We start from the raw sequence: 19,186 nt of genomic DNA, 5'->3' as shown, positions 1-19,186 counted from the left end.
GAAATGTTCCTTAATGTGGGCAATCTGACTGGCTGTTTGGTGGTGGGGTGGAGCGGGAGGGATTTTCATTACAAACCTTTTGTTAATGTATATGCTCGCTTGAGTTATCTCTTTTTGTATTTACTGATCTAGTTGGCTTGATCTTCTTGGTAAAACTCAATAACTTCTATTATGGACCAGGAGATTTAAGAAAACCTGGAATAGAGTATATATTGGATCAACTATACAGAAGGGTCCAGAATGGTATGCAAATATAAAAGGTTCAGAATAACCATAGGATCCAGGAAAAAATCTAGTAAAGCCAGAAACCACCATCAAGATGTGATGTAGGAAGGGTCTAAAGACGGAGAGAACTACAAGCATCATAATGCAGCTGGGAAGTGGAACAGAAACCTGGACTAATAGGTGAATCACATTAGGTATCGTAAGTGTTGTTGTATTTATTGACCTATACTGCTATAAAGGCAGGTTCTGTCTGCCTACCATTGTATCACAACCCCTTTCTCCTCCATCAAGATTCTTAAAGCCTGATTTACAAAGAGCCTACACATTCATGGCAGAGTCCCTGCACTTGTTACGGGGGCCCACACTCATGGCAGTCCCTCCGTACTGTATTTTCCTATTGCGGACTTCTGTCACAAACTTGGGCCCTGACCACGAGTTTGGGGCCCCCACCATGTCTGAAGGGTCTCCGCCACTAGTGGGGAGGCCCTTTGTGAAGCAGGCCCACAGTGCTTGTCTAAGCAAGTTGAACAACCTGGGCATAATGTTAAGTTCCTTACAAACACCACATATGATGGGCATGGGATCAGAGGCATTGATGTGCATCCTAATACTTTTCTTTTCATTTAATACAGAATGATAAAAAACACCAAAGAACCCTATACTTGAAGTCCATATCGGATTTAAAGATATTGATGAGCTGTCTGTGGTCAATCATATCGAACTCTGCTGATAAACTGAGAAGGAGGAGGTGCCAAACATCAACGTTATCCAGTATGCAACAAATTATATTGAGAATAATAATGGCCTTATTTATATATTGGTGGAGTAGTTACTCATCACAAACGGAGATGGATATCCCATCTCCTGAAATCTAAATCCCAATATATCCTATCAGATTTTGATTTTGCCGGATGGGGTATCCTTCACTGTTGTGATGGAGTAATTCATTCACCAATATCTAAATCAGGCCCTAAGTGTGCAGTTTCCCTGACAAACCCTTTGTAAATGCCTAAGCTAACAGCTTGACTTGGTTTGCTTAGCATGGTAGGCTTGCTTAGCATGGTAGGCTTGCCACAGGATGATAGTTGGTATGATAGGGGCCCTGGGCATGTAAGAAAGAAGGGACTTGAATTAGAGTTTGGTAGACAAGTTTTCCATCAAAAAGAGACAGATGGCCCAACCTTATTACAAGAGCTATATGATAAAATTCAAGTGTAATAAGATGGATGGGATATCCGTCACATTTGCAAGGGAGTATCCCATCCACCAAATTCTGAACTGGCCCCTAGTTTAGGATCATCCTGGGGTTTCTTTAGAAGGGGATTGGTTTGTCCAACTTCAACTCAGTCAAACAAGATGCCATGATTTAATGAGCAATTTATTAGGCATCACCATAGTGTCTTGAAAAGGTGAAAACTGATTTTGATGATAGCAGCAGAAAATATATGATCATGGAATAAAGTAGTTTTAACTAATTCATTACTGGGTGTTTGCACACCTCTGTACTGGAGCTGTTTTTACTAGATTTTTTTCTATGTATTGTAGTCTGCACAGTTAAATGTATAATATTAGCAAAAGTCATGAAATTGAGACAGAGTCACTGATTATGCAGTATTCATTTAAGGAACGGCATCTAGCTGAGTACTCTATGAAATGTATAATTACTATATGTTTTCTTATTCTATGAGATGGAAATAAGCTATTGGTGCATGCCAGACCACTCTTGCCCTGACTGGTTGGCTTTCAGAATACCCGTAACATAGTGTTTGTCAGTTTTTATGAATTTCTTCTCAGTGCATGGTCATTTTCTTTTAGCTTTCCTTGACCCGGAATATATCCCTGTCCAGGCTTGACCCCTAACTTTGTTCCTCTGTGTCCCCTCAGTGTGGTGGGTACCGCATAAGTATGGCTATTCTTGGGGTTTAGGGTGCCCAAATGCTATACACTGGGTGCAGAGCATTTTGGAAGTTTGGAAACCAACCCCAGGAGAAATTCCTGTTTAATGTACTTATCATTTGGTCAAAAATATCACCCTTGGACTGCATAGAAACCTGACACAATTATATATTTAAATGTTTTAATTTTAATTATTAAATACATTTAATTTTTATATTTAAATTTCTACACATCCTAAGGTTTGCCAGAACTTCTTCACCCTAATTGGCTGGCCAGGACAAAACATTGAAAATGTTTTTCCCTAAATGTTCAGCATTTGTTTTTCCAATATGGTATTTCTCTCTAGTCTTCCTGACACAGGAATATATCTCTGCCAAAGTTTGACACCGGGATTTGATCTGGCTGGGCTCCTAAGCATGGGCGTACCATTTATGTGAGGCTTTTCTATGGGTTCATGGTGCACGCTGCAATAAACTGGGTGCAGAGCATTGTAGAAACTTGCAAAAAAACTATGAAATGCTGGTATAGGCCAACTGTCCTCTGGTCCCAGGTCTCACCCATTGGCTGTATGGAAAATTATCCTGACAATATATTTTTAACATGTACACACCCAAAGGATTCTTTAACTAGATGTCAGAAATCTCAGAAAATTAGAGTCACAAGGAATTGCATAGTGATCTGGCTTGCATGAATCCCAACATATTTTATTACAAAGAACTCCCAAAGTATGTGGAAAAAATGGGTAGAAATCAGAAAGTCGTCACTTTTCTGTGACTAAAAACAATTTCTACTATCCATTGTTCACACACTTCTCCCACAAAAATAGCAATCAACATGTGTGGATGAGACTACTGCATGAGACAGTAACAGGCCAGTACTGTGTTGCTCTGAAGACAACATTGACATTATATTATCTTCACATTGTCACAGATTTAGTAAGTTCCTGTGGGTTTTGGTAAGGTCACCCACGTACGTGAGGTACTTTTTTGTATAAACACGGGGTGGTGATAGATTTGCTGTCTCTCACAAATTCTGGAACATTCCTTCACAGAAATATGGGGAAATTCTGTTGTTTTAAACTAATGTTTAACCCATGCAGGGCCCACTGGTAAAGAAACAGTTGTGGCATCCACGCAAGCCACACTGCCCAGGACTTCTCCAGGTATCTAGTGTTCAGGAACGTCAAGTTTTGTGGACTTTCCTTGGTGTTGAAGATCCCAAACCCAAATACCACACTTACCACTTCCCAAAAATCAACCTAATTCCAAGCTTTTTTCTTTCACTTTAATAGTCACATTATTGGCCCTTTGTTATTATAGACAATACACTTGTGAGTTACTATCTTAAATCGAGAGAAGTGCAGGAATGCAGGATGGGTAGGACATTTGGTGTTATTTACCGAACTTCACAATATTCCCTGTTGTAACTAAGGGCCTCATTTCGACTTTGGCGGTCCCACCACAGGACTACCAAAGCTGCGGGGAGGATGTAGTGCCCCTCCCCACCCTGGTCCGACCTGCAGGAACATTGCAATCGAATGTTTCCGCCAGTCAGACTGGCAGGAACAGCGCTACGAGATAGCACTCGGCTCCTTCAAGAGAGCTGAGTGCTATCTTGTAGCACAGAGGGGGGGCAACAAGCACCCTCAGAATGTGCACTGTCTGCAAAACAGGCAATGCACATTCAGATGGTGGTAGGCAGGGGGAGCCCTGCACTGCCCATGCCTTTTCCCCTCTGCAGCCCCCCAGCACACCCTCACCACCAACCTTTCCATATCAGTGAAACCGCCATAGAAAGGCTGGTGGTGAAGGGGCTTGTATTCAGCCAGGTGACACTGAGTTCAACGCCGCCCTTGCTGAGTACAACTCTGACCACAGTCATTCCATCGGGAACCATGTTTCCAGCGGAGAAAGCGGTCCCCTGGCGGGTCTGCCTGCCAAGGTTGTAATTGGGCAGTCAGACTGTCCGGAGTGCGGCGGTCCGACCATCAACGTAAGTGTAGCGGTTCTCAGACCACCACACTTGTAATGAGGCCCTTAGTGTCTACTAAGTATATTTCCTCTGAATCAACTGCAATTAACAGTAATCCAGGATACTGAAGGTACACATGTACCCTAGAACTAAGCTGAGGTTCTTTGGTAGATTTCAAAATCCATATTATCATTCACCCCAAATATCTGTTCATTAGATTTTTTATTATCAACTAATGAAAAAACCTTGGTACCCATGACTTTATTGCCAGCCCTGGGTACAATGCCCAACACTATACATTTCTGCTGCAGAAAGAGGCAGGCTGAAGTAATGGTATATTCTTTATAGGGAGCTGCCTTCTGAGCAAAAATTTGAAGATAAAAACCTAGTGGCCAGTTACTCTTTTTCAACCACAGTTCTTTACCCATGCAGTAGCAATATGCTGCTAGCATTTTTACATAGGCTATGAAAAAAAAACACAAGCAGGCAGGCTCAACTACAGAGTCTAGATGTAAAGTATTTGTACCAATACACACAGTAACTCAGTGAAAACACTACAAAATGACACAACAAGGGTTTAGAAAAATAGGAAATATTTATCTAAACAAAACAAGACCAAAATGACAAAAAATCCAACATACACAAGTCAAGTTATTAGGTAAAAAGTATGAAAAAGAGTCTTAAGTCCTTGAGAAAACAGTGAAAACACTTGTAGCGTTGAAAAGTACCTGGGTAGCGCCAAAATAACACTCACGGGTGAGTGTGCATCAAAAAAGGTTAGTGATGCATCGATTTCTCACCCGCAAACAAGACCGTGTGTTGTTTCTCCTCCTCGAGTCTTGTCGCCATGCATCGTTTCTTCTCCCTGCAGGAGAGCAATGCATCATTGTTCCGCACCCAGCGATGGTGCATCGAAATCCGTCTGCACGATAACAGGAAACCATGCTGTGGGGGTTGCAGCATTATCAGCCTCCGGCAGCGGGTGTTGCGCGTCGTTTCTCCAGCTGCGTGTGTCGATTTTCTAGCCGCGATGCAGGTGTAGCATCGATTTTTAGCAGTGAAGCTGGCATCGTGTTATTTTTCAGCCACGTCTCAGAAGGTGTGTTGAAGTTTTCCCCTGCACGGCCGTCTGTGCATGGATTTTTAGTCTTGGTCTACCAGCTTCACCTTTCAAAGGCCCCAGGAACTGGATAGGGCACCATTTGGCAGGGCAGGATAGCTCCACAAAGCACAGTCACAGGCAGGGCAGCACTTCTCCTCAGCTCTTCAGCTCTTCTCCAGGCAGAGGTTCCTGGCTATCAACGGCTCTGTAACCTCTGCCAGCCCCTCTATTGTTGCGGTTGCATTATCCTCTATATATGGAGGGGTAGAAGCCTGCTTGTGAAGGGTCTTGAGTACAACCCCTGCATTGTGAAACGTTTCCTCTTGCAGGACCTTGCTGGAAGCCACGGCCTGTCAAGCATCCTTGAAATCGACCGGCCCTTCCAAAAAGGGGGTTGAACATTCTTTTAAGTGAGGACTGAGATTTGTCCAGAGACGTGAAGGTGTTGACGAATTTCGCAATGTCTTTCACAAATTTGTATCCAAATAGTTGCTCCTCAGCTAGGGGACCTGCTTCAGCAGAGGTCAGATCTACCAATTGCGGGTCAATGCACAATAAGAAGGACTTCCTTCGCTCTGATGCCAAAGCACAATTCACATTCCCCAAAAAACAAATGGCTCGCTGAGTCCACCCAGCCAAAACCTCAGGGTGGATAGCTGCACCTGTCTCCTGAGCCTGAAGAGCCAATTCCAGAATTTTTGCAAAGGGTCCTGAAACATCTAGAAGCTTGTCCTGACAAGCCTTGATGGCCCTGTCTATTCCTTTTTTTCTGATCTTTATTGTATTTCTTGAGGAAAGTCAACATAGTATTATCAATTTCGGGGGTGACTGCAGTTTTATGGGGAAGATCTGGGCGAGGGCATTCAGATCTCAATTTGGACCTGACCTCCTTTTCAAACCCTTTCCGAATATGCAACCTCATTTTTCTGCCACTGCAGGGGCTGGAGCCCAATCCGAAGATCTGGGATGAATACTGTCAGAAGGCTCAAAAGTAAAAGGAGAAGGAGTAAAAGAAGAAGAAAGATTACGCTTCTTGTTGTGTTTCTTAGTTTGAAAGGACTCATGCAAAGAAGAAGAATTAGAGTCAGAATCCGCAGGAGGCAAAGCTATAGGAGTAAGAGGGTCTGTAGCGTTAGCGTAAGTATGTGCAGGAGTAGAACGTAGGGAAATATTGGCCAACTTACTCTTGTGGGGCCAAAGTTGTTCAGTAGAAGGGACAGAAGGAGATGAGGTATCTCCAGAAGGAAGAGGAGATGTAGAAGGACCAGCCAAGTCATCAATGCTTTTAGACAAAGGTTGTAGGGCAGAGGTAATCACTTTATCTAAGGATTTCTGTATTGAGGAATCAATAAACTGTTCAAAACAGGGGTCAAAATAGTAATCTTCATCCTCATATAGCCCATAAAACTCAAAGCCTTTCTCATAATTCTCATCATCAGACATGATAATGTTACAGCTTGAATTTTCACAAAGAGTTTAATTAACTCTATTGCAGAATCTGCAAATAGTCTTTAATTATTACAGCCCAAGCCAACTTTGGTCAAGGGCGTCGAAAGAAATAGTATAAATAAAGCTGCACCAGCACTTGTGGCCACAAAAGCGATCCGAGAAGCAGGATCGATACTTTGAGAATACTGTCCTAATTAATTCAATGTCCCTGTTCTTGCAACCTGGGACCGGCATCCGTCGTCGTACGAAGAGGGAAGTTGACAAACGTCACTTCCCATCTCGTAGGATGTGCCCGTGTGTGTAGCCCAATTGGGCTACCACGCGCGTCTTATGGTGCATTCCGTAGACGCGACCAGGAAGTCAGGCAACTTATTGCCTGACCCACGGTCGCAATCCTACAATTACTGGAGCACCTCTAAAAGGCGCAGAACTGCCGCCGAAGCGGTGCTGACAACTTTTGACAAATTTTGACTTCCTGTCGGTGGAAAAGGAACGCTCCCCGACAGGTAGAACACAGCACCAATAACAAAGAAAACTACGGGCGCAACACACACCCTGGCGCGTGGCGAGAAAAAGGAGCGCACGTTAGTCACAATGGGGGTCATTACGACCCTGGAGGAAGGCAGAGAACCGGCGGTAAGACCACCAACAGGCTGGCGGTCTCCCTTCATGGAATTATGACCATGGCAGTTTCCGCCATGGTCATCCGCCGGTTCTCTGTTCCGCCCGCCAGGGCGGAGACGACTGCCGGGCTGCAGACCTGGGTCTCCAGCCCGGGGGCCGTCACTATACCGCCGGCGGTATTTTGACCCGGCTTACCGCCGTGGATTTCCTGCGGTTTGAACCGCCAGGAAATCCATGGCAGTAAGCACTATCAGTGCCAGGGAATTCTTTCCCTGGCACTGATAGGGGTCTCCCCCACCTCCACCCGACTCCCTCCCCTACACCCCCACCACCCCTGCCACCCCCCAAAGGTGGCAGGGTCCCCCTCCCCACCCCGACCCCCAACATCACATCACCCATTCCCACATGACACGCACGCAGGCACCACCTACACACTCACACGCAAACACGCCAACATACATGCCTACATACACACCCACAGGCAGACACGCACACCCACATTCAAACATTCATGCACACATTCATACAGACATACCCACAGACATACACGCACTCATTACCATACACACAACACCCCCGCAAGCATACACGCACTCACACACCTTCTTCACATACACACACGCACACCCTCATGCACGCACACAACACCCAACACCCCCACACCCCCCTCCCCTCACAGACGATCGACTTACCTGGTCCGACGATCCTTCGGGAGGGGACGGGAGCCATGGGGGCAGCTCCGCGACACCACACCGCCAACAGAACACCGCCACGGCGAATCACAGGATGTGATTCGCTGGGTGGTGTTCTGTTGGCGTGGCGGTGGAGCAACCTCCACTTCTCCGCCTCCCGCCAGTATGGCTGTTGGCGGCTCTCCGTCCGAAAAAGGACGGAGAGCTGCCAACAGTCATAATAGGCCGAGCGGAAAACCGCCACTACTGGCGGTCTTCCGCACGGCGGTCCCTCGGCGGTCTTTCAAAAAGACCGCCGAGGTCAAAATGACCCCCTATATCACAAAACACCAGGGTGTTGTAAACGAAAAGCAATTTTAAGGTAATAAGACAGTGAAATGGGGAGGCACTTATCTGACTGCTGAGCAGCAGAGAAAGATGAAGTCGGATGGTGCCTCTCCAGTTTATAGACTATGTTGGACTGCTATTGGTGGTTAAGAGAGGTGGGGTTCAAAGCCTCATTTAGTGTTTCTATGTTTACTGTTTTTTTATTGGCTGCTGTTTTTTGAGTAGTAAAGATTGATTAGCATAATCGGAGCCTCCGGTCTTGACATAGAATATATGATGAAATTATCAAATTTCATATGACAAACGGGAGAAAATCTTCAGAGTTCTGGTTTCATTTCCATGGCTGCAGCAAGAATGCAAGTTTAGAAGGCGAATTTGTTTGTGATTGCAAATATCTCACAATGAGAATGACCATATCTAGTGCTAAGTGCCTATGCCTTGCTTTAATATTATGTACTTGAACTTTAAACATACAGCAGTTTAGCCTTAACTTGTTTTCTTACAGTTATGAGAGGAGGCTGGTAAGGCACCTAGGGCCAGATGTACGAAAGGATTTTACCCATTCTGTGTCTATGGGAAAAAGCTTTCGTACATATGGCCCCTAATTCCATTTTCAAAAGTGTTGTTGCGAGACAGAAAATCAAGTTACAGGCGCAAAAGAAATGCCTTAAACAAAGCGTCTTCTAGCTATCATGTGGTACTAGTAGGCCTTGAATTAGCTGAAAATGTGCAATAAATTGAGAGGTGTTCAAAACAGAGGGTCACAAAATATGTCTTGACCAGGAGCCCCAAAAACACTTAATACGGCCCTATAATAGTGCAGCAACAGAAAAGTACTTAGGCGTAGGTTCGAACATACATTGATACATGTTATAGTCCATTACTAAAAATGTACCTTTATGGAAGACTTAAAACAATATAAACTATTTAATAAAATAAGAATACGCAAGTGATTTTGAGAACAGAGGAACACAGATAGAGGACTCATAGATGGACCTTGACTTGCAAATGGGAAGTCAATATAGATAAAATCAACCACTGGTAAAAATGAAATATAATGTCTGCAGAATAACAATAGTTTTTGGGGATATAAACGTTGATTTATTTTTTTGGGCTGATTAAAGGAATTGCTTTTCCTTGCAACGTGTGTCCAAGAGGAAAAGTAAATGTTAAATGGATAATCAAGTTTTAAGAAGGATAGCTTTTCAAACGATCTGTTTATTTTATTGTTATATATTATTTTAGCTCAACTAATAATCTTTTCTTTGTTATTGTTTAACTGCTTGTTTGGTAGGTTTCACGTATGGTAATTATGTATGTGTTTAAAATAGTTTTTATTTTCATAGAAGATGAGATTTGCCTCTCTCAGGTGATGTCATATGGTCGTGTTTGGGTAGACGGCCTGTCAGTGTTTTTCAACAAAGTTATGTAAATATACCGGTGTTGTAGTGTATACGCTTGTTACCATACACATATTCGTGCTCTAGTAAAGATAATAAAAGGCGTAAACCTGTATTTCTGTACGCAATTGCAATACTACAAAGAGGCATTTCATAGTGCACACCATGATAATGTTGAACATTTCTGTTATCATAGGTAAAAGACTTTACTAAGTGCAAGGTTGTATTTCTGTTCATATACTTCAGTATCTACAGTCATAACTATTTACAATAATAATACAGCGCAATGCAGAGTTAAAGAATAAGGGGCTAGTACAAAGGCATTTGGAGTACATAAAGTAGCTCTTCTATATTACCATTTTACTTGCTCATATATGCCTGTGTGAATTGGCACCAGAATACCTAACACTGAATATTCCTGTAAAATGTTCTTTTCTTGTGGGACTGCACTCTCTAGGGGTGTAGGATGATATTACACAATGTTAATCAGGAGTAATCTAAAAGTAATCCTTATTTCCAAACTATTCCAACATGCCTCTACATGTTCCTCCTTCATGCTTATTTGAGTAATGAGACTGGCAGCCACCTCTTATCAAAGTAGATGTACTGTATTGGAAGATTTAGGTGCTCTTACTCTAACTTACAGTTGACTATTGCATTGGGATAACAGGAACTGTTTTCCCATGTGGGTTGCTGGATTATAATTCCCCTCGGGGGAGACAAGAATGATTACACCATGTCACCCAAGAGTAATTCCATCAATTTGTGTGTGTTTGTAAATTGTTCATAGTATTGATTAGTGTGTGTGTAATAAATGTGTTTTTACTTTATCAAAAGAAAAAGCACAGACTGGACAATCATTTGAGTGTCATTCTTGTGTGCCTGTGAATGGTGATTACCACCTCCCTTGAGTAAGCCTTAGACTTTTCTACAACGCAACAATAGGGTGTTTGGTCCCCTTTGGTGGTCGGTTGCGGACCCATTACTTGTGCAGGCCACACAACTAATGACCCACCTTCCAACACTTGATTTTCATACTCACAGTTATTTATATGACAGAAAATTAGACATTATTGTGCTAGAATGTTTTTATAGGATGTTAGGCATTTCTTTCAATTTTCCTTTTTATTTGCCTTTGCTAATGCGCTTACTTTCATTGCACTTATTGTTTCAAATTTCCTTACACTACAGTAGTAAATAAAATAAAAATGTTGATATCATATTATGCTGTTTCCTTGCTCTCTCAGTACCACAATGACTGCCCATGGAAAAATAGCTAGGGGCTCTCATTGGTTAGTGCCACCTTCAAATCTACCCTTCCTGTGAAATAGCCCAGGACTAGTCCACACCACTGTATGTTCTTCTGTTCTCGATGCTGTGCAGGCTAACTGGCTATCTCAAAAGCTATTTTTAAAAATTTGGGGACAAAGCGAGATCTACTCGGAGAGTCAAAACCTCAGATCGTATTGGTGGTACCCACTGTTTTCCCATAAGTTCGATTTGAACCACCAGGTAGTCCAAATATGATTATTTCCGGGATTGCGGCTGTCAGGTAGGTTCCAGGCAGCAGACGTTTTGCCACCATTGAGTGACGTCCAGCAAATGGCTCGCACGTTCCCAAGGAACCTGTTCTCCTAGATAGGAATTTAGTTTGGTCCTGATGAAGCACCATTAGATCCGGACGGACTGTCTCAGGCGCAAAACATGTTGACCTATTTTAGCTAGAGGGAGAATTTCCTGGTCTAGCTTTTTGCTTTTGTTAGAGTGGTGGTACATTGTTCACTATCCACTCTTCAAACTAAGATCCCCGTTTTTCTAATTAAATCTGAATTTATGTTGAGGTTCTTGAGTCAATTTTACCCTCAATTTTACCCCTCTTTTTTCCCGCTGCTCTCCTTCAGCAGACTTACTTTATCCCTATTGGATTTCATGACAGCACCTACTCCTTTTCACAAAAGATCTCCGGCAAGAGCCCCCCGGTGGGGCCCTTCAGACATTGCAGCACCAGTTTGACGAGGAGCTAGCCCTATGATGAAGCATGACATCCAATGGATGTGTGAGGGCTCTTTCTTCTAAAAATAGAAGTGTCCTTGACACCTGTGCCACATATACATTTTTTTTCAATCCCTTTTTTTCAAACTTTTTGCATCTTTTCTTTGTTGAGGAACTCTGTACTTTTTTGATTGTGTGGGCCAAATATGAGATCAGTCAGAAACCATAGTAAAAAAAAAAGACACATGCATTTTACTTATAAAATTACCCCCTTTTGATAAGAAAGGTACCACCTCTTCTTTCCAAGTTTTGTTAAAATTAACAGTTTATAGAGAAGTGAGCTCTAGCCTGTTAGTAACTGGGTCAAAACCATGGCTGCCATAAACATACCTGTAAATGTGCATCATGAGCTTACTGCCCAACTCAGCCAATGAGGTATGGTAAAGCACCAGAATTGATGCACATTCATGGAACAAGCAGATCCTAATACACAATTCACAACCAAGCCCGCTTCTCAAGGTGCTCACCGCAGGCTGTTACTCCACAAAACAGGCAAACTATTAAGAAGAAATGTTCAACTATTGATGAGAAAATCCTCTTTTGGGTGGCTTGCAGAATACATCGACTGGATGTCATGCATTTTCATACTTGCCATCAATAAAAACTTAGAATTATGACCACTGGCCCTCCCACAGGAATGGCAACCACTCCCCAATAAATGCACTAGTTGTGGGAAGCACATTTTGTAATATCTACACTACCACTCATGATGACAGATCTAAAGCTGTGTTACAAGAGCTCCATGTTTCTAGGAATGCCGTTACTTACAAAATAAAGCAGCGCTGCTGGCCATTAGACAGAGTCTGGTAGCTGTGCCTCTGACGCAAAGCAAAGTGGAGTTGCCCACAATAATATCACAAATCTGTACTTCCATAAGAAGACATTTTTCACCAGGGCCCCATGGACACCATTCTTCATTTGCCATGAATGGCCATACACAACTTCTTGTACTGTTATTACCAAAGGAAGATTAACTTCAATGTCAATTGTGCATGTCAGGCTCTTACCAAACAGAGTACATAAAAACAACTTGTGATGTAATTAAAAAATAGGACTCAAAAAGGAAAATCTGCTCCTTTTTCACAATTGCATTTAAACAGGTGAGTAGTCATTAAAACAGATCCATCTTCATAATGACACAACCAAACTAAGGTTTAGGTACAGACAATAAATAAGGAGTAATTCCAAGTTCAACTTTTAATGCAGACAAAAAAGAGAGCTTTTAAAAGTATATGCCAGTTATATTATACTTAACAAAGGCAACAATTTGCTGATCCTCTTAAATGGGGAAGAGAGAGGTTTATCATTTGATATAATATCCATCTTAGTCAACATCATAAAAGCACTTAATTTGTGATTTTCTAAGACACGTTTTGAAATTGTTTTTATTGCTTATGGGGCTTATTCACAAATTACATTTTGAACTATGTCTAATTGTGCTAAAATAGTACTGTGTGTGAGCAAGTGGATTATTAGTTGAGGTAAATGATAGTCCACCAAAAATAATAATGGTGTTATTCTGTCTTGGTCCAGTAAAGGTTCAGTAATTTAAATGTGAGTTCAACCCTTGGTAGTTATAGCACAAACTAGATTGTCTTATTTTAGGAAAATGTGTAAAGCATTTGGAAGCACCAAAACAGTTAAAAAGTAGAAAACACAGCAAATTAAAGTCCCTCTCCAGTTTATTAAAATAGAGAATACTGTAGTGAAGGTGAAGAAAATGACACTAAAATTACAAAACTCCAATAAGAGGAACCAGAGATAAGAGTTTTTAAAGTTGGAAATAAAAATAGCATTAAAAATAAGCGCTGACCAAAGGCAATTAATCACGCTAGATGGGGACGATGGTAAGGAGTGAGGCTAACCCCTGTGGATTTACCTTCAGGCTTAGAAACGTTTCAGAAATGTAGAGTCCTCAGCAGGATAAGGCTGCAGACTGTATGCGCAGATGGGCTCGTGGATGATGGATTGATGAAGGACAAGGTAACTGTGAAGCCTTTGACAAAGCTGGAAAATCTCAAAGTGGGAAAAATCTGGAGTTTGCTCCATGGCAGGGCTGGACTGGCTGTAGCGGGCATTGGCGTTTACCTGTGAGACTGGAAGGGTAGGGGCTGGTTTTGCAGCAGTGTGGGCCAGTTTTTTTTTACTGGAGGCCAGTTTTGCAGCAGTGCTGCAATAGCGGCCTTCAGTGACAAAAACAGAAGTGCTCTACACTTGCACACCCCACACCCCTGAGGGGGGCTGGCCTGATAATATTGGCAGGGCTGTGTTTGGTTCCCAATCCGGCACTGCTCCCAGAAAGCCTTCGACGTTGATCAGATGCTCCATGACATTGAGCTAGGTGAACACTTCTACCTTTCAACTCAGACTCCCTTCTCGAAGTCCAATTTCTGCAGTGGGACAAAGCTGTAGGCTGTAGCCAAAGATCTTTCTACTTCATCAGATTCATCAGATGCCGGTCGGCACTGGGCCAGTTGAATCAGATTTGCTGCTGTGGAGAAGCATGTAGTGGGAGCTGCAGCAAAGTCAGGCCCACCGGCAATACACCCTTGGCAGATTGACTGGCAGGTTGTTCCCAGACCAGAAGAATTCTCCAGACAGCAATATAGCAAATAGTTTTTAAGTCTCAGCCTTTAGGACTAGGTAAGAATGGTACACTCTAGGTTGTACAGGTTGTATTTTCAAGTTGTGACTGCTTTATCTTTTGATTATGTTGCTAGTTTTTGAGTCTTCCTTTGAGAAAGTATTTCTTTCAAATTTGTAATTATTATTACGTTATATATAAAGGTTTAAATTTTTTTTTTTTGGAAAACGTCCTTCAGCCTTTTGTGCTCCTGAAGAATAGGTCGAAGGCTCATAGAAATATTGCTCAGCATTTCTTACTTGGAATTATATGTGACCAGTTAGAGGGAAACAGTCAAAGGGTCCTTTGCTTGCATTCCATTAGGTAATTTAGAGATTTGTAAGTGGATCTGTAAATCTGGCCATCAACTATCCAGTGGTAGCATCCATGATTTACATACGCACACCTGAGAATATTTACCTATTTGTCTGTATCTGCTGATATCCATACATTCCCAAATGGAAACCAGTCCTGGACGAAGGTGGTATTTTCCAGTATTTTTTAGAGTGCAATCTTCAACTTTCTAGATAGAAGTGGGATCTTGCAGGGCCTGGTGTACTGATGTCTGTATCTTATGCCACAGTTACAAGGACAGATCTATCCTCATATAGCTCAACTGCCTATAACTTCTTTAGGAACACCTAAAATAGCTGATAGCCTCCATAAAAAGAAATGTTATGTCTGCTTCACAACCATAGATGTGTCCATTCAGAGTTACAGAGCCCTGGTTTTCTCCTTTATTTACTTTGGAGAGCAGGAAATGGTACAGAGTTTTGGGTTCATTGGGAATAGAAACTTGAGGTGCTCTTTGTTTTCTCCATTATTCAAAGAATAAGCATTTGTAGGAATAGGCACAGTAGGCATAGGAACACAAGGCATGTGTCACTTAACATCCCTACGATGGTGTAGCTTTCCTGGCATACTCCTGGGAAGGTTTCTAAGTATTCAAACAAAGTACTTCATGCGCAGATGTAAATAACCACCTGCACTTTTGTGTTTTTTTCTATATCTAAAACTGGCAATGATTCACAAGAATAAAGTGCTTATTTGGATGCTTGTGTACAATAGGTGACACATCAATATTCTTACCCTTACAGCCCTGAAATCTCATTTCCGACACATCAGAAGGCCTGTCTACAACACGATGACATCCTTGCCACACTTTCATAAGAATCCAGAAGACAGCCAGCCCAGATATAAGACACTCGATCAGAGGATCAGGATGAAAAAGATTCAACACATCTCGCTAAGCTGGACCAAGAAATAACACTTCTAATATTCTCAGTCCCATTGATCTTGCCTCGCTTAGGCCTTTCACTGTATTGTTGAGAGCATTTATAAGGGATATAAGAGCTTTATGAATCTTCGTCTGTCCTGATTTACTTCTAATAACCGTAGCTGTTGATTGCTGTGATGTAGGAATCATGAGATGGTTACTCACCTCTAGAGATGTACTGCAACCAATCGGACACCAACTGCACCGTATGTTATGTATCACGTCTTGCTCTATATGGCAATCACGTAGAATGCCACAGCATAGCCTGCACTTAGCCTAGTGTTTCTTATCAGACGTATATCAGAAAGCATGACTTAAACTGTTGTGGGCGTGAACACCCCCGTTCTTCCACAGAAGTGCCTTGTTGTAGTCTTCCAGGCATGCCCCCACCTCTGCAGTACTAACTGTGAGTGGTGGCGTCAGTCTTCTAAATAAATAGTACTTCATTGAATATGCCAGCACCCCTAGCCAATTACACAAATAAAATGTAGAGTGATAAATTGGGTTAGGCTCAGGGATTTATTTAATCGTTTTACTGTACCCTAATTGCTTAGGAATTATGCTCAAACTGAAAGGTCTCATATCATGATTTCAGTATTTCTATGCATTTATTTTTTTATTTAAGGCAGTTATCCAAATCCCCAAACGGGAGATGTAATTAGGAATAAAACATAGAAAATGTAACTATGTCTGTTCGAGAAATGATCTACGTGCATTGCATTGGTATTTATATCGTACACTCAGATGGGACCACTTCTGGTCCACACAGGCTTGTGTAAACCAGATTAATTTCTGAAGGAGCATGAACACTAAAGCAACACATCGTGCAATAAAGACACACACATGTCCAAACAATTAACTTTAAAATCCTGATTCACAAAGTGTTTGCTCAGCAGCTGTGCCTTATTCTTTACTTAGATGTGACTTACTCCTGAATTGTCTAGATTAACACACTCACAGAAAAATGTTTTTTGAATCCGGTCTTAAATCATGTGTTGGGAAACCTAGACTCCTGTCTAGTTAAGCGTACTCCAAAGCACAACAGGTAAGTGCACACATTAGGTAGGTAACACATTATTTGCCTCTTTATATCACACTATATACTTGCATCCACTCACATGACAGTGTCACTCAATATTTCACACATTCTTAAGTATGTACGCACACAAGAGTGGACTGTGCCCACTGTCATGTGACACATAGCCATACTCCATCCCTGTCTGTAGTACATCAGGACCAATGTAATAAAGTAAATGGTGTGTTTTCTCCCAATTCTTCCTCTATTACATTGGTCCCCACACATGAGGCTACTTGCATCAGTCAGAAAAGACGCATCACCTATGTGTTTTTGATGCATTGCTGAAATTTCACTGGTTCTAAGCCCAACTTAGCAATGTGTCACTTTTTTGGGAGGATGCGTTGCAGGATCCTCTCGGATGCGTCAGTATTTCTGATGCAACCTTGGGACCCTACTTCATGTTGTGCAGTATTGTAAATACAAGGCATCTATGGCATAGTAAGCTGTGTTGAAGCAGCTCAATTTATTTTGATTCATCACTGCCACAATGCATGCAAGGCACATGTTGGAGGAAGGTAGGCCTGGATGAAATGTAAGTACTTTTCTTTGAGGCAATTATGCATTTTACCCCCAAAATTATGTGAAATTACCGCCCGGTATTTTGATTTATTTTTAGTGTGAAATGCATCCTCTTGTCCATTTTGGATGCAAGAATGCATTTCTCAGTAAAAATGAGTACTAAATTGGGCATGACTCAAACAGCTGCTCAGGTTCTGTCTGTTAGTATTGCTACCATACTCTTGCAATAGGATTTCTACTCCAATTAAGTCTCAATTAGGTGATGAGGCATAATGGCATCATCTGAGGCATTTGTGTAACAAGCGCAATATGATATGCCGGGAATCACGCAAGAATATGCAGGTGTAAACGAATTTTCACCTGGACCTAGAAGAGGGAAGGGGAATGCTTCTGTGGGAGCATAAACCTTATTACTAGCCATGCCCATAGAACTTGAGATATTACTGAATTCCCAGACCTACCGCACATGGGATGGGTCATTACCAAAGATTCTTTAAATGTCCCTATTGAGCCATCTGGTGTAACGGAACATTAGCTGAGTTAGCTGTATTGTTGTGCTGATGTGTGCTCCTGCCCTGCACAAAATGACTACCTCTGTAGCAGAGATGGGTTTCATCTGGAAGGTCAGTAGATACATTTGTCCAGTTAGGAGTGTTCGAGAAATAAACCTTTTTTTTTTATACACAAGGCTTTCATTTGCAACTATATTTTAGTGGCAAAAATGAGAAAACTACAGTTAGCGAGAATACATTTGTCAGTAATACTACAGAACACAATGCTGAAAAGGTATGTAAAATGTTGTTAAAAATAACCATGTTTGTGTGATAAATTGAAAGGGAACAACAGCTCCATAATAGCACATTTGATACGCCTATCATCAATTTTGTTAAATGTGATGCTTTTACGATTGTATTAACTTAACGTTTCTGCAGGGAATAGGCATGCAAGAACGTAAATATATTTAAGCAACATTTGAAGTCTAAGTCGTAGAAGTGAAACATATTTGAAGCCCCATTGTATCAGAATTACCTGTATTCCTCAAAGACGTGATTTCATTTCCATTTTAAAATGCCTTCTATTTGCTATACGTTAATGTTTCTTTACAATAAATATAAAGTAAGACCTTATCTGGGAAAGCAGAACACACAAATAATAGCAATTCTTTTTAAGTGACGGAACAGCACTGAAACATAAGTGTGCCCTAAAAAGTCACACATTCCTACTATGATGATGCAACTGGTTACAGCATTTTAGAAGCGGCCTAAGAATCTTTTAAATATAATATTTTATGACATATTTTTATGTGTGTAAAATAGAGAGCAATTAAAGACTGAATGCTGCAAACTGCTTTTATATATTTCATTTTTTTAAAGTGATATTTTAAAAAACACTGGCAAAGTACAAATGACCACTGAGAATAGACTTTATATGATTTGTTTGTTGCTGGTTTAATTGTAATGTATGTATTAGAAACTGGGTTTCTGGTTGGCTAGGCTATGCACCTAAGCCAGGCAGAACCCACCCACTCTAGTCAGGGCAACGGAGTTACATCTCCAAGATAACCCCTGCTCACCCCCTTGGTAGTGTGGCACAAACAGTCAGGCCTATCCTAGAGGCAATGTGTAAAGCATTTGCACAACCCACACAACACATGTGACGCACAATCCCCACCACAAAGGAAACACAACACCAAGTTACATAAAAATAAACTATATTGTACAGAACATCATTAGCCCAAACACAACATGTCAGTAATACTGTTACCCAAGCAGTTGTAAGAACGGAACACAGTACTATTACTCTACAGAAATCAGTAGTAGTCACATATAGCACACAGGGTACTTATTATTCTGAAACATAAGCAGTTGTCAGGAAAACATTACTATAAAAAATGCACTTGTCATAAAAGTATCATAAATGCCCATACCAGGAACATTAGAAAACATATGGCA

The 19,186-nt window shown here is 41.6% G+C and overlaps 1 protein-coding gene across 6 annotated transcripts in view; it reads left to right on the top strand.

Moving 5' to 3' along the window:
• The window catches only part of PDE1C (phosphodiesterase 1C), a 1,966,671-nt gene extending 1,948,090 nt beyond the window's left edge, over positions 1 to 18,581 (top strand). For 3 of the 6 annotated variants that reach the window (XM_069215225.1, XM_069215235.1, XM_069215205.1), the window contains one exon: positions 15,459 to 15,749. In XM_069215225.1, coding sequence (XP_069071326.1) covers positions 15,459 to 15,628 — 170 coding nt within the window. In that variant the 3' untranslated portion in view covers positions 15,629 to 15,749. Of the gene's footprint in view, positions 1 to 15,458 lie in introns of all 6 variants that reach the window. The other 3 variants (XM_069215191.1, XM_069215280.1, XM_069215215.1) reach the window with 2 other exon arrangements.
• Positions 18,582 to 19,186: the final 605 nt, after the last annotated feature.

The sequence above is a fragment of the Pleurodeles waltl genome, chromosome 2_1 (assembly GCF_031143425.1).
Source record: "Pleurodeles waltl isolate 20211129_DDA chromosome 2_1, aPleWal1.hap1.20221129, whole genome shotgun sequence".
In the NCBI taxonomy this organism is placed as follows: Eukaryota; Metazoa; Chordata; class Amphibia; order Caudata; family Salamandridae; genus Pleurodeles; species Pleurodeles waltl.
This window is presented reverse-complemented; position numbering and strand designations above follow the sequence as displayed.